Source organism: Thunnus maccoyii, chromosome 16, assembly GCF_910596095.1.
Source record: "Thunnus maccoyii chromosome 16, fThuMac1.1, whole genome shotgun sequence".
Lineage (NCBI taxonomy): Eukaryota > Metazoa > Chordata > Actinopteri > Scombriformes > Scombridae > Thunnus > Thunnus maccoyii.
In genome coordinates, this window is record NC_056548.1 from 21,921,914 (window position 1) to 21,937,541 (window position 15,628).

General features: G+C 41.8%; 1 protein-coding gene across 10 annotated transcripts in view; it reads right to left on the bottom strand.

Annotated features, from left to right (window-relative positions):
• Positions 1-948: 948 nt before the first annotated feature.
• Positions 949-15,628, bottom strand: part of kiaa1109 (KIAA1109 ortholog) — a 66,186-nt gene continuing 51,506 nt past the window's right edge. For 8 of the 10 annotated variants that reach the window (XM_042436899.1, XM_042436905.1, XM_042436901.1 and 5 more), the window contains 20 exons: positions 15,243-15,458; positions 14,749-14,929; positions 14,473-14,662; positions 13,981-14,142; positions 13,728-13,867; positions 13,381-13,576; positions 12,512-12,712; positions 12,026-12,202; positions 10,942-11,079; positions 10,157-10,402; positions 9,918-10,071; positions 7,642-7,799; positions 6,429-6,618; positions 5,991-6,208; positions 5,364-5,615; positions 5,015-5,218; positions 4,413-4,607; positions 4,162-4,296; positions 3,193-3,358; positions 949-1,938 (listed from right to left, as the gene is read on the bottom strand). In XM_042436899.1, the coding sequence (XP_042292833.1) occupies positions 1,722-1,938; positions 3,193-3,358; positions 4,162-4,296; positions 4,413-4,607; positions 5,015-5,218; positions 5,364-5,615; positions 5,991-6,208; positions 6,429-6,618; positions 7,642-7,799; positions 9,918-10,071; positions 10,157-10,402; positions 10,942-11,079; positions 12,026-12,202; positions 12,512-12,712; positions 13,381-13,576; positions 13,728-13,867; positions 13,981-14,142; positions 14,473-14,662; positions 14,749-14,929; positions 15,243-15,458 (3,736 nt within the window). In that variant the 3' untranslated portion in view covers positions 949-1,721. The remainder of the gene's footprint in view (positions 1,939-3,192; positions 3,359-4,161; positions 4,297-4,412; positions 4,608-5,014; positions 5,219-5,363; positions 5,616-5,990; positions 6,209-6,428; positions 6,619-7,641; positions 7,800-9,917; positions 10,072-10,156; positions 10,403-10,941; positions 11,080-12,025; positions 12,203-12,511; positions 12,713-13,380; positions 13,577-13,727; positions 13,868-13,980; positions 14,143-14,472; positions 14,663-14,748; positions 14,930-15,242; positions 15,459-15,628) is intronic. The other 2 variants (XM_042436903.1, XM_042436900.1) reach the window with 2 other exon arrangements.

The following is a 15,628-nucleotide window of genomic DNA, read 5'->3' on the forward strand; positions in this document are numbered from 1 at the left end:
GACACTGTTGTAATCTCACAGCAGACATCACAGAGGAAACCGGCAGTTCTCTTCCTCTCCGCAGTGCCACAGCGCTCTCCTTCACCCGCCAACGCACCATCAAAAATGCAAAACCATGGCATGAAACCAAAAGTGGAACATGGCTCGTGGAGAGTTGGGGATAACACAGTGGAAGAGATTAGAGCTGGTGGGGGGAGTCAGAGTACTGTATTAACAAACCCCTGCGGTGAACACAGCAGGCTTTTTATGGAGCGGGAGGGAGGGGGGGGGGGGGGGGGGCAGCAGGAGGGTGGGAGGGTATTCTGACAAATATGAGAGGAAACTATTAGAAGTTGTTATAAATTACTTAGTGAATCTTGTGGACTTACACATGCGCTCGTTAACTGGTCTAAAACCACAGAACAGAAACAAATTAGTGCCTGAAGAAAAGAAATGTATTACCGTTGGTGCCATTAAAGCTTTGATTCAAAATAATATGAAGGATTTTCAAAAAATGTTACCCATTTCCAGGTAGTTAGTCTTATTTGAAGTTCTACACCACTCTGTCTGATAGGCGTTTAATGGAAACCTACGAAAAATTCAAATGCACCGACAGAAAATCTCAGGAAAGCCGCACTACTTGCCCAAACACAAAACACTGAATATGGTACCTAGAAGATATGACGGGAATGCCCATGTCTTACAAACTCCCTGCCTCTGGATAGTAATGCAGGCTTTCTGTTCTACTCTACTTTTTTTGGTCTCAAAGCAAAGATAACCTTGATGAGATCATCAGGGACATTCTCCACTTTAGAAACTATACAAGTGTTTTCACAGGCTGAGTAGTGACTAAACTGAACTTTATGTGTAAAATTGGTGCATAAAACCAAAATTCAAAAATAAAGATTCATGTTAAAGTATTAGTTATAACCAGCTGAACACTGCAAAGTAACAGACCCGAGATTCGTCTAAAATTAAATGGCAATATTTTTATTAAGTTAGGAAATCAACACATTTAAGAAATTTAATTATATACACTGGTTATACTGTATGGATTAAAAAAAAAAAAAAAAGACAAAAATAAGCTTGACACACCAAGCTAATACATGTTATAGACTTTGCATTTCACGTACCCATAAATAATGATCTTGGTTCAAATTATAATTACAAGTTCATGTTCATCCTCATGACAGAGCGGATGATGTGCCGTAACCTCCCAGTGCTTCTTTGTTCACGTCAAAAATCAAGAACACTGTCACTGAACTGTTCTTAAATATCTTAAAACTACGCTATAAAATACATAAAGCATATCTACCATGTGTTCCATGGGAAACAAAGAAAAGGCAATGGTTTAAGAAATCATTTCTCATGAAATATTGTTAAGCCTTAAAACAAACTTTCAAGCGATTTCAGTAAGGTAATTTACAACAGGTAAAAGAAGCAGGGTTTCACCATTAAAGCAGTCAAATCATTCTACAATTTGCTACTTTGTTCAAAATATACAGAAAATAACATCGGTGCAAAACGCTTCAGTCAGAGCTGCTAGTGGCATGCACCACAGTAAACAACTATGCTGAAATTCACAGGTTGTAGCAGGTAAAGATGAGTTTGTTTGACAAATGCATTGTACAGTAGCAGCCACTGTAATACAATAATCCAGTGTTTGTGACCCTCTGAGAACGTATGCACAGCTTTGATTACAGTGGTGTGTGTGTGTGTGTGTGTGTGTGTGTTTGGGCTCCTTAATGTTCCTCTTTGTCTCTGCCCTTCTTCTCCTTCTCGTCCTGCAGGGCGGTGCCCAGCTTCTTGATGAGAACAGACAGTACCTTGTCCAAAGGGTCCATCACGCCCCTCTGCAGCCACTTGGGAATTGTAGTCCTGGCGTGGTGGAAGCCCAGTTTTTGCAAGATGTAGTCCACTCCCACTGGGTCAATCTTACGTCCTGTCCAGGAGATGAGCCTGAAGAGAGAGGAAATGTTTAGTTTAGTCACTGATAATTGTATTTCAGACAGTATGTGCTGATTATTCAAGAATGATTTCATCTCATATTTACAAGAGGACTGTTTTTAAATGATGTGCTTTAAAAAAAAAAAATTCTTCTGATTGAAATAAAAAAAGTTTACTCAAGTACTGCACTTAAGAACAATTCAGAGGTACTTTCCTTTTACTCATAGTTTAATTTTTACTTTTACTCCACATTATTGTTTTTTCATATTTAATAGCTGTATTTAGTTTTTTAGTTAGTTACTTTGCAAATGAAGATACTCTATACAAAACATAATAATGAGCGTATAAAATACAATGCATTGCTATTGGCTAACGTACCCAACAGTATCCACCTCAACCATCAGTAATGTAAAATACTGCAACACATTAATGCATCACTAATAATAAATCAATAATATAGCATGCAGATAGTATAGTATAGTATAAAACTGTCATGAGCCATAAGGAGGACGTCTACTTTTGATGCTTTATGTATATTTTACTGCCAATACTTGTGTACTTGTACTTAACATTATGAAGGCAGAACGTATTTTTACACTGTAGTATTACTACTTTGACTTAAGCAACGGAATATTTTGAAACCATTGCTGCATGTCAGAAGATGAACAATTCAAATCCTTAAAAGAAGTCTGCAACATGACAAAAACCCCACAAACAAAAACAAATGTAATGAAAAATAGCTTGAGATATGATTTCAGTTCATCCTTCATGCTGCTCTGGACTTTTATTTGTTTTCAAAAAAATCCTTTATTCTACTGTATCTACTCAAAATAGTTGAAACACTAACACTGCCTGCATTTCATGCCATTTGTGCTACAAATAGTACAATAAAGGATACCAACTCACTCTGTCACGTGAAAGATTTGAGCTAAGTGCGAATTTGAACTTTTCTTTTTTAAAAAGATGCTGTCATGCATCTAATACAGTGATGCACGACAGCCTTGTATGTTAGGATTTGCATGTTTGGTCTGTGTGTCATCGCACAGATCTGGTGTGGCCACAAGGTCAACAACACTGTGTCTCACATGTTATTTTCCATTTTCTCCTCTGCTGGTTTTGAATGAGCACTATTCATGAATGAGCATTGTGACTCTATTCGAATTTGTCATAGGTAAAGGGTGTGTGCGCTAACAACAACAAAACAAAAACAAAACAAAAAAACAAAAACACTCCAAAATGCGTGCGTTGCGGCGTGGCAGAGCTGACCTGAGAGTCGGCTCCAGGTGCCAGGTGTTGCACATGAACTCCCTCCAGTCCACCGTGGTGTAGTTGATGCCGTCGTCTTTGTCCTTGTCTGAGGAGCTTTCGTCGTGCAGGGCCGTGGGGCTCTTCTGGCCCGGCCGAGCCGAGAACATCCGCGGGGCAAACAGGGCTGAGGACACACGGGGGAGGGAGAAAGCCAATAAGGTTGTTGCTTCACACGCTTGAGAGCCCTGCTGTTTTCTTTTAACACGGCAAACACATTATTCTTTCTCTTACAGAGCAGGAAAAACAACAACATCAACAACAGGCAGAGCACAATAAACATTCATTAATATCCCTGAAAGCTCCGACAGCACCTTGATAGTACAGACGTGGGCTCTATTCATGTTCAAATACCCATCTGCCCTACTGCAATTAATCAGGATTAATCAAACGCCGATGAAAATCTTCACCTCTCTCCTTCTTTTCTCTTTCTATTCAGCTGCAGCGTCAACACAACAAAGTGGTGGAACTATTTTAATCGTCGCAAAAGAATGCGAGGTCGCAGGCATGAGGAGTGCTAATTTGTTCCTTTGTGACAATGGGAAACCCATTAAAATTCTGCCTGCATTGGGCTCTCTGACCTCCCTGCTGTGTGTGAAAATAACACTCAGCTGCCCGCAATTCATGCTGCTCTCAAAAATGTGTCCAGCAGCATACAAACAGCTTCACAGGTACAGGCAGACAGATGTGGCGTGTCTTGTTATTTCTTCTCCGATAGTTTGATGAGTCATTTTCTTGACGTGCTGCACAATACCTTTTCTTTCCAAACTTTGAATGCCTTTTTTTTTTTTACTCTTGAATAATATGACGTTCTTGTTGTAGATGATTCATTATTTTGTGCTGTAGAGCGTGAACGGTTGAGATGACTGAACATTGTTTACTTCTCGTTGACGTGCATGAATGATTGACTGTAGTAAAAAGACAAGAGACCTTTCTCCTTCTCCTTCAGGTAGGCTGACACCAGGTCATGAAGGAACATGATGAGCTCAGCGTCCATCGTCACACAGATGTGGTCTGTGAATTCGGTCACCACGCTGCACTCCACTTTGGGTTTGCTGTTGGAATCTAGGAACCAATAAAAAGGATAATGATTAACATAGTATTTGCAAACTTACATAACAGAAAAATAGGCAAGAAAAGACTTCAGCAGAGTTACGTTACTTTGTGGTGTCCGGTCATACCTGTTAGAGAAGGTTCATCAGGATCTTGTACGTGGATGGACTTGAAGTCAAGTTGCATTCTGGGAAGGGCAAAGATGGTCTCCGTTTCATGGTTGTAGCTGGAGTTGCTGCGAAAGCTGCTCAGCAGACTGGAGCTTTTGGCAGCGACTCCGCTCTCCGGGTTGTTGGCTTCCACGTTCCTCAGCAAGTTTAACTCTGAAATGAGAGATAAAACATGTCAAAACTCTTCTGAATTCAAGGTCACCTTCACGCTACTCTGCTTTCTTAAATACTGTCTGCACCTGTTTTGCATTTAAGATAACAGGCAGCGACTGCGAGGCAGACAGAAAGCTGTGACTGTCTTCTTTTTAGGCAGAGTTGTCTCAAGTTGAGAAAATTGAAAGTTTTAAATGCTACTAAAATGAAGCCAATCAACCTCTACAGTGATACATTAAATCCTACATTCATGAAGTCACTGTTAGAAAAGTATTGATTCTACTTTATGGTCATCTTGGAGGTGCTGTTGAACTGTCATACTGAGAGCTGTTTATAATATTTCATCCACATTTTTATCAATAAAGGTCATTAAGGGACATTAATATACAACAGAAATAGATTGTTACCTTCGTTCCTCATGGCAGTGACGTAGTTGAACCACTCTTTGACGGTGGCAACTCCGTGTGGAGGGTTTTCGTGTCTCCTGCGAGTTATTTTGGTTATAGTGGCCATTGGGCTTTCGAGTGCACCGCAGGGTTTGGTCACCATAGTGTTGTGACCAAGATGGAAATCCAGTGTCTGCACGATGAAGGTAGAATCATCTTTGGAGCCTGGGTGGAACAAAAACAAAAGTCAGGATTATAATGCCAAACCTCAATGTAAAAATCCATTTTTTTTTTTTTTTTACATCAAATATTTAGTTTAAAATATATCTTGTATAACATAAAAGTCCCTGAAATGAACTCTCTGTCTCACCGTCCTCCCAGATCTTCTGTGCCTCCGTCCAGAAGGCGATGTTGGGCTCTTCCAGGTGGAACAGGGCCCATGACTTGGAGCGGAAGTTGGGTCCGTGGAAGCAGGCCAGGGTCATGTGATTACCATGGAGGCTCATTGAACCGCCCAGCTGCACCGCGTCCTCGGGCAGAGGCATCTGGAAGAGGGAGATGTGGCAGCCGGCGATTACCTTCAGCACCCCGGGCCAGTGGCGGTGATGGGCTGCATCCATGTCTGCGTGACAAAGACGGTTATGAGACACAAAGAGAGAAGCAGGGTTTGGACGTGGGCAGACAAATCAATTCTGCCTGGAACATAAAGGCTTGTTGCTGCTGGTAACAGGATCTGTTTTTTGTGTATTTCTTCATCCTCAAATAACCTCCAATCTTTTAAAACGAATGCTGCTTTTTGTTTGTTTTTAATTATCTCATGAGCATGTTTGATTACACCCAGTTGTTGAACCACCTTGTTAACTCTTTGAAACAGTGGTATACAAATGAAGCTTATTAGAATTACAAATCATTTTTCTTCCTATAACCAGCAGGACTCCCTGAGACACAGTCTGCATTAAACATTTTCACCCAGCAGTATAGAAAAAGGCACACTTACAAAACTCTGCACCTCCCTTCTCTGTGTTGATGACGGGGGTTTTGGGGGGTAGGTAGGGGCCAGGGCCCCAGGTGGAGAGGGCCCGCTTGCTGGTGTCGAACTGCTGAGTGAAAAACTCCTGCAGCTTCATGCCGATCTTGATGAGGTCTGGTGTGGTGGAGCGTGAAATGATCACTTGGAAAATGTCCCACTGCAAGTCTCCGTGGACGAAGATCTCACTGGAGGGAGAGAGGGAGAAAAGATGGGGATGGGGAGGAGGAGGAGGAGGATGGTGGGGGGAGGCGAAGAACAGGGAGACAGATGGAAGAAAAAGAGACAGAATTAGTGTGTGTATAGAAGATCATTACATCTTGAATGAACATACCGCAGGAGCAGGATTAAGTCAAGAAAAAGAGGCGGTACGCTGATTAGTTGGCTTCTGCCGACGTCGTTTCATACCTTTTCTCTGATAGGCTGGTGTCAACCGTGCACAGGTTGACTTTCCACTCGTCCTGGAGCTGCAGGTCAGCGTTACTGAACACGCCCATCAGGATGCTGGAGCCCATGTAGTCCACTCGAGCCTCTGTCGAGCCCATGGTGATCTGGATTTTATGGCTGGGTTGCTGGTTTGGGTGTTCGGAGATGTGGGCTAGAAAAACAAACAGCAAGGAGTTATCACTGCAGCATCAAGTGACCACTTCACTTATACAATAACTTGAGATAAGAGAGAAACTTGTATCTAAGTGATACAGTTAAGAAAAAGAATTGAAAAATAATATTTAAACTGAACTAGTTTAAAAAAATCCTTATTTCTTTGGCCAAAGTGGGAGATGGTCTTTGCTATTATGTTAAAATAAAACCAAAAAAACGTGTAAAATGATAATGTATTAAACTTAAATGAAAAAAAAAAACATTTAAATAGCAAAGGCCTGCTTCTGCTGAGCTCAGTATTTGTTTAACATTTCATCATCTGCTGCTTACAGGTGCAGTTGGAGCCCTGTGTGTGTTGTGGACCGGAGGGTGCATCAGCATATTCATGCACTGCGGTATGTGTTTCACTTGTTGAAAAATGATCCAATTTCAAATGAGGAGGATGATCATTTCACTTCATTACTGTTGGTAACTTTCCTAAGTTGTAGAACTTTAGCTTACTTTAAAAGTAATGTCAGTCTTATTCCAATTTAAATGTTTCACTTTCAATATATTTGAATTGTTGAAAAGTTAAAAAGTCATCAGAAGTTAACAGAGTTCGGTCTGCTACATAGTGTATTCATTACATGCAAAACTGCAGGCGGTGAAATAACATGAATACTCAAATAGACATTTACTTAAGTTGAAAGAAAAACGCAATTATATTCAATTTACAAATGCATAACATTTAAATATGTGTAACAGTAGGTTATTTAAACACTAAATGCAATAAATATATAATATATATGGAGCATATATTTACACGGCAAGTGTAAAACAGTGAGAGTGAAATGTGAAAGTTTATATGTCTGGATTTTATGACTGCACGGCTCAGTGTTGTGTGAGAACCCTGCACTGAACTCTGGCTCGGTTCCACATCCACAGTTTACACTCTGCTGCAATAAGAGCTGCTAACGAGTGGCAGGAAGAAAAAAACAAAAAACACCAGATGTCTGAAAAAGTCGACGCTGTGTTTACTTACAGACCATCTCCAGGGTGTTCACGTCTATATTGCCACCCACCACCCCGCCCTTGGAGTCGAGCTTGGAGCGGCCGAGGCCCACAGACATGCTGATCTCTCGGTCCCGGTTGCTGCCCACAGACAGGCGGCCCTGACTCTTCAGTCCGCTGGTCGTCCAGCTGCAGGGGCAAAAAAAACACAACTGTGAGTGCTGCTGAATAATGTAGAAGTGCTCTCTATGAAACGTAAATGACTCATTGGGAGGACTTGCCCGGGAAGAAAAACAGCCCAGAGAGAAGGAAAAGACCAGGCGACCAGAAGTAGCGACTCTGATTGACGAGTAAATATGTCAGCTTTTGTACACCAAGATATTGTTATGTACTTAAGCTTGTATATCATAATCTCAATATATCATTTTAATATGACAACATACTATAAACTCATATCCAAGTACAGATTTGTGGTCCAGAGTGTAGATTTCTTTATTAATACTTTGTGCGCTCTGAACGTACCTTACTGGCAAATAAAAAATCTCATCAATAATGCCTGTACGGACGATCAGATGATCTGAAATCAATTCTTGCTTCAAAAAAAACATATAAGACTTCTGTATAAATGTTTTCATGTTTGAAAAATATTCTGAAATCTTAAATAATTTAAACAGCGCTGGAGAAGTCTATCCTGACCTGGTGAGGAACAGTCAGCAGACAGGTGTGTGTTGCCCACACATTTCCTCCTGAGTGGAAGATGTTTTTTTAACTTTATGATGACCCACAGCTCATAAAAACAGTACTGCCTTAGTTATGAGGCTGTTGTGTTTGTCACTGATTCAGCAGCATTTCCTGCAATTGTGTCTTAACTGTAAGAGGTGAAAGTTGTAACGACGGCACTAAAGTACAACAGTGTAGTAGAGGTGAATTGAGCCCATAAGAGTGGGCGGTAAAGAGGCATTAAGAGTGGAATATCAGATGTAGAAAGGAGATAGAAAGTTGCAGCACAGAGACAACGCAAAGACAATGATTCAAACATGTAAGCTACATAGTTTCAGCTGTAGTAGCGTCCCTAGCAACCACCATAGCAACGATAGAAAGCATAAAAATATCTGCGTAATAACTGACAAACTAAACATCACATACATTCACTGAATGAAGATTATGAAAATAAAATGCACATTTCTTGCTAGAAATGTTATCAAAACGCTTTTTAATGCTGAAACTATCTTAAAATGTTGCATTTTCCACCGAGAATAAAAGGGATGCCAGCCATTTTTTTTTTGGCTGATTTCCCTTTTTGCAAGCATCATAGTGTAGTGAGAGAACGGAGCCTGCGGATGCGCTCCGTTGAATGGGCTTGTTTTGCAATGTCTACAACCTGGGTTAGGGGATTGTATGACTCAATCCAGAAGAATGTACAGTTTTTATGCAATTTCTTTCCATTGGATGGAGGATTCATAGTAGGTCGGGTGAATTTGATAACACAAAGACAATTGGTAAACTTGTTTAAATTTCTATTCCAATCAAATTCACAGACATCCCGCCCCCTTCTGACACAAAATGATTATTTTCCAATCAGCTGTCAATTAAACGAGTTACGCTGCTGTCAAGTTTGGTTTATGTCAGTAATGCTGTAACCTTCTCGTTATACAGCCATGGTACCATTGGGCGATGTTAGCAGGTGCTGGTGAGCACACACCAGACTTGACGATGACAATGCAGAAAAAAGTCAGGTCAATAAAAGGCAAAAAAATATACTATTTTCATAAGGAATGGGAGACAGAGTTTTTTTTCATGAATGTGAATGACAAGTGTGTATATCTCATTTGCGGAGAGAGAGCGTGGCAGTCAGTAAAAGATGTAACATCAAGGGCCACTGAATAATAATTAAGTTATTTTGGGTTATCTTTTACAGCTGTCATGGGTGATATGAATCCCTCCTAGACTCCTTTGCCAGATTTTTTTACTTCCATGTGTAAGTTTGAGGCCAATTTAAGTAACACTCACAGGATTTATCCAAATATACCCAGAGGGAGAAAATGATATGGATGTCTGTTTATTTATAAAGATTTATTAACTGTTGTATCACTTGTTAGAGGGCACTGGAGTTTTTTTCAGACATCAGGGACAAACTGAAAAAAGTTAATAAAATAGAGTCACTCTTTGAAAAGGCAGGTAATTTCTCATAAAAATAGGAACTAATATATATATGTCAAATACATATTGATTTCAGAAATCGCTATGGAAATAAGTGTAATATCTGTCTATTTGCATCCTTTCAGTCAAGAAACTGTAACAACTTACGTATTGTTTCCCATGACGTTGCTCATATTCATTTGGACGGTGAGCTGTTTCAAGTTGATGGCGAACACCACCAACGTCTCCCACGGCGCCCCCTGCTGACCCGCTGCTTTGCCGTTTTTACTGAACGAAGGAGTGGATGTTTTGGTCACCGAATCTGGATGAGAGGGAATAAAGATGAGTAAAAACGTGGCGGAGGAAAAGGAGTTGCATTTGGAAATGGGAAGACTTTTTGTAATTACCTCTTCTCGGGGCTGAGGAATCAGACACGCTCCTGGTGCGACCAGGTGCGGGGGACTTGAGGTGGCTCAGGCCGCCCGGGGACATGTTGCTTCCGGTGGAGTGCTCAGAAAAGACGTTGGGCGATTGGGGCATGTGCTGCGTCCCGGTGCTGCCGTCCCAGGTCCTCCAATAGGCTTTCCGGCTGGACTCGGGGGACAGATGCTGAGTGATGTTTTCGGCCGAGTCCGGGGTGGCGGGGCCAGAGGCTGCAGCCAGGTAAAGGTTGAGAGATGTAAGTAAAGGACAGCCTTGGAAATGTCAACTTGGAACAGAGGGAGGAAATGTTGGCTGAAGGAAGGTCAGCGAGATGGGATATTAAAAATGAACACAAGCTAAACCCCCCTTGGTTAGGAGATAGATGGAGCCTGACGTTAAAAGAATGATTTACTTATTTCTGCCTACAGTTGAGTCTTTTCCTTCTTTTCTTTTGTCCATGTTAGTAAGTTTATCTTGAAGACCATGTTAGTATTATTCTGCTTTTTTTCAAACTTCTAGCACTACTTTCATACAAAGGTCAACAACAAACAAAATATACACGTTCTCTGCTCATGGTGTTAGACGCTATGCAAAAGACGATATTTTACCACAAAAACTAGAGTTCTAGTTGCATATTTGCTGTTCGTTTGTGGAACAAATTCAGCTGAGACCTTTCCTTTCCACAAAACTACCATGCTACCATCCTAATACAACATTTAACAAACCAACCCTACCACAGGCCAAAGCCAATGAGTGGACTAAAGGTCACCTGGCAGGTTGATCGTCTGGTCTCCGAGGAAGAGGCGTCTGGCGATACTTCGTCGGTACCAGGCTCTGGGGAAGGCCAGGATCTCACTCAGTCGCCTCATGTCGTACTTGAAGGAAGCCGAGCCAATATCACACACAGCTGAGGAGACAGTGTTACAATTGTTCATATAGACACACCTATAAAACGTTCTATAATGAAAGCACATCGGTAGCATAATGCTCGTTAACACAAACCTACAAGGGAAAAAGAAGCACTTGTGCAACCTGACAGTCAAAGATTAAAAGGGTGAATTTTTCATTTCATTATGCTCCCCAGGGTCATTTCTATACTAGTAAGATGTCCCATTCATGAGTTCATGCACTCGTTTGGACATGTATATTTCATGTAGCTGATGTAAACTTCTAGGACTGTACCTAATAATATATTTAACATCTGCTAAAGATCCAACACTGAATGTATTTAAATGCTTGGTTGTATGTCACTTCAAATGTCCTGGCTGTAAGGCTGATTGAATGAGCAAAACGGAAAACAAAGTTGGAGACAACTCATGAAAAAGACATTCATGGACAATATACAAAAACACAAAAAAATCAAGTAAATACTGTGACAGTCTACTTCTTAGAGACGCTTTTGCCATCATCCATGAACAATGGTCCACAAGCTTCTAAGGAACTGAAGTTGTTTACATGATGTTGACTTGTGTTGATGCTTTATCTCACATGCATTTTAGGCCTGTGACTTAATCTGATGCAACTGAGCAATCAGCTGACATCTGTAGTTCCTTCTGATGATGGTTTTAAAATAAAACTGAAAGCATGAAGCTGCAACAAGGTAACTTTACTACTCTTATATGTGTCCCATGAAATAACAAATTTGGGCTTTAACAAACATTCCTATATACTAATTTATACTTTAAGTCTGCTGGGAATTTATCACATTTCCTGACTTCGCCTCCTTGAAACAAACCTTCAAATTTAAAGAATCCGTTCAATTCTTGCAGAAAGAAAGTTCAAAGTTAAAAATTAACTTTACACAGACAAAACAGGAATAGTAATGGTGACATCTCCTAGGGCTGACAGTGTACCTGAGATGTTGATGAGGGTGGTGTCCATTTTGCCACCTTTGCCGGGAATGAAGCTTTCAATGAAGGTGGGGCCTCCGGTCCGCCTCATCCTGGATAAACTGACCTTCACAAACTCCAGGTTGATACTTAGAGAGTCTTTCCTTCCTGTTACTGAAGACGGCTCCTCGTCTACTGTACCTTCAGGAAAAAGAATGGTTATCATGACGATTATTACACTTTCATCTAATTTGAATCTTGGTAGCCTCTCATACATTAATAACTAGATAATACTGTACCACCATTTGCATAAAGCATGAAGTCATGGTTATTTCCATTTATACTAAACCTACCTAAATCACATGTGTATACATATATTTTTATTTTAATCATATCCACAGTAAAGTCTTCATCAGTGGGAACATTAGATACTAAATTTCATGAACAACTGCAGCCCTGTAGAAGCGCATGAGAATATTACAACAGGCTTCCCCTCTTCTCTTTCCGTACCTAATGGTCCTGGGCCTGGAGGCAGGCCTGTGACAGCAGATTTCTGCTTTCCGGCGCCGTAGGGGTGGAAGACATAGAGGGAGAAGTCAGACATGCAGGCAGTGAAGCTGAGGCCTGAGGAGTTACTGGGGGGCCCGGTGAGGTCTGACTGGCTGCTGCTGTGGCGGCTCCTGCCCAGAGGGCTCCCCAGCAACGGAGACGCTGGAAGGATACAAGAGGAGAGAAGGAATAACACGGATGGAGTAAGAAAAGCAGTCACATACAGTAGGCATGAACTAATTAAAATACTTTTGTTGTCCTCTATTAACAGACGCAAATCAGTCCACTGAGCTACAGTAGCCTGCATGTGACAGAAATGATAAAGTCACATTATCATAATACTGCGGTGTAAGCTAATTAGAGCAGAGATCCAAATGAATTATCTGCTGAAAAGTTAATACATCACTGTGCATAATAATGTAATACTGTAATATTAATACTGTGCTTTTCTTTTTTGGCTTGAGAACAAACTGTACATGAACATTTACTGTAAATGTGGCTGAACTAAATAAAAAATAAGACCTGAGATTCAGTATAATGTACCATCTCTATACTGAGGAAAGGATCTGTGAAAAAACAAAAGGAATACCAGAACTTTCATGATCTGACAAAAAGACAGACTAGAGGGAAAAGTAATGAATACAAGAGAACAAGCTATGAGCATCATTAAACCACACAGGGCCCAGTCACTGCATGCAGTGACAGCTAGCAGGTATGTGCATTGTAGCTGATAAACTTTCAAAGAGTCTGACTGAGAACTTTTTGCAGTTGCTCACGTCATGTATATCTGCACATATGTAAAAGGGAATGCTCAGTGATGCTCTACAGACCTTTGCTAGGAGGAGGTTTGGGGATATGCTGCCCCGGTGGAGTGGAGGAGGGTGGGTGTGATCCCTCGGTAGGGTGGGCTCCTGTCGGGGTCTCCAGTTCTCCACGGTTGGAGGAGAAGACCAGGTCTAAAGAGGGCAGTTTGAGCATACACTCCACTCTGGACATTGGCAGGCAGCTGAAGCGGATCTGAGAGGGCTGGAAACACAGATTTCTCACTTTTCCTATTCTCTTCAGAGACTGAATATATTAAATGCAATATTTAAGTTATATGATTTGAAAGGTAAATATGCTCTGGACAAAGTGAAGTATAAAAATTGCAGCCGGGCTGTGAGAGATCTTTGAATACCTGGACTCTGACGTAGACAACCACGTCCACAGGGAAGGAGGAGTAGGCTGACGTAGAAGAAGAAACCAGGGAGGTGGTGGATTCTTCCAGTGGCTCCACCGTATCAAACTGACCCATGTCCTCTTCCTGGGAAGCCACAGCTGATGGAGGAACACAAAGAAATGGCTATGAATGCCAGACAACTAAGTTCTGCTGTACAAGTCCTCAAGGAACAGACCACACGGTGCGTCACATCTGACTCCAACAAACAAACCTGCATAGTTTCTGTCCACAGGAGTGATGGGAATGGTTTCCAGCGCTTTTTCCAGGAAGTCGAGCAGACAGGGGCTGATGACCATTTCCTCTGGCAGAGTCTGGAGGGCTACCCAGGCATACAGCTTAGCCGTCTTTACACCTCCGCTTCCCTTACCTTTGGCTGCAAAGACACATGGGAGTTAAAAGCACCAGAAGCCTACACTTGAAAGCTCATTTTTTTAGACTATAAACAAAGGGGAATCATATCAACAGTCATGTCTTTGGCGTGGTGTCTTTCCCTCTGTGCTGTGCATCAATATGCATGAGCCCGTTTGATCAAAGGTGCCCTCTGGATTCATGCCTTAACATAAAGGATCAAATCACATGCATTTGATTCGGCAGATCCACGTGAAGATGTGAATCGTCAAGAGCGGAGAGGCGTGGCGCTGTGGTGTCGGTGATTAGAGATGGTGCTAGGGCATGCAATTAAGGATGAGGGAATGCTTAATACCTGATGGAATAGGTGGGGGCGGGGGAGGTAGGAGCGAGTTAGTCTTGCTTTGGACAGCATTGGGAGGGTTGGGAGGGCCGCTATCTTTCATACCATACAGCTTCGACTCTTTGGAGAGAGTGCGAGGGAGGGAGGATCCACGCGAAGCGTTGGGCGACTCCGTCTTCAGGGTCTTGGAGTTGTAGTGCAACTGGAAAGAAAGAGAAGAATTAATTATTCAATGTAAACACAGAGTAGAAACTTGTGGGCAATGTGGATGCTGAGGGAGAAGCTGACCTTAACATCTACTCCTGGAATGTAGAAGACTGTGGTCTCCAGGTCGTTGGATTTGGTCTGCAGGGAGGAGGGACATTTCTTGCCAGCTAGGAGGTGAGTGGTGGAGGTGTAGGTGGGCTGCAGCTTCTTCTTCTTGGGAGGAGACTCCTGGTCTAGACTCTTGAGGCTGCGCTCACAGCTCCTACAAAACCCACAGGGAGAACAGTGTTGTAATATGAAGAAGGTGTGCTTATGCCTGATTCTGTTAAGTTATCTGAATACGCTTCACGGTAAAAAGTTTCTTGTATCCACTGAGGACAAGCAGACGCAGCTGTTCCAGCAACAGCATAAAATTTTATCTGGCAAATCACTGAGGAGGATTTCAGAATGTAGAATCTGATTTGTTCTTCTTTTTACTAGATGTTTCAAAAATGAGTTGCAGCAGCAGGAGACAGCAGGAAATGTTATGTCTGAAAACGTGTAGTTTTCAGAACAAGAGATGCTTTTCATCGTACCTTCTGAAGGAAATGTCCTCATGCTCAGGTTGCTGAGTGGTGGGGTGAAGGACACACTTCCCGCTGTCGATCTCCACACGGACATCCAGCTCAAAGTCGATGTTTCGTTCAGTTGCTGGGCCACTGAAACTGCGATTGGCGGCCGTGCCCGGCCAGCGTTCGCTGAACAGCTGACTCACGGCAGAAAAGCCTGACGACTTCCTGTGAGACGCTTGGCTGAGAAGACAGAGCAAAGAGACTGTTGTAGTGAAAGCTGAAAACTGTGAAACCTCATTTAAAGTATAAGATATAAATCATAAATTCAAGGCTTTCATGCAGTTATAATGTGAGATTAATGGTGCTTTTCATCTAACATTCATCACAAGAATGCTTAAGTAGACAAAAGC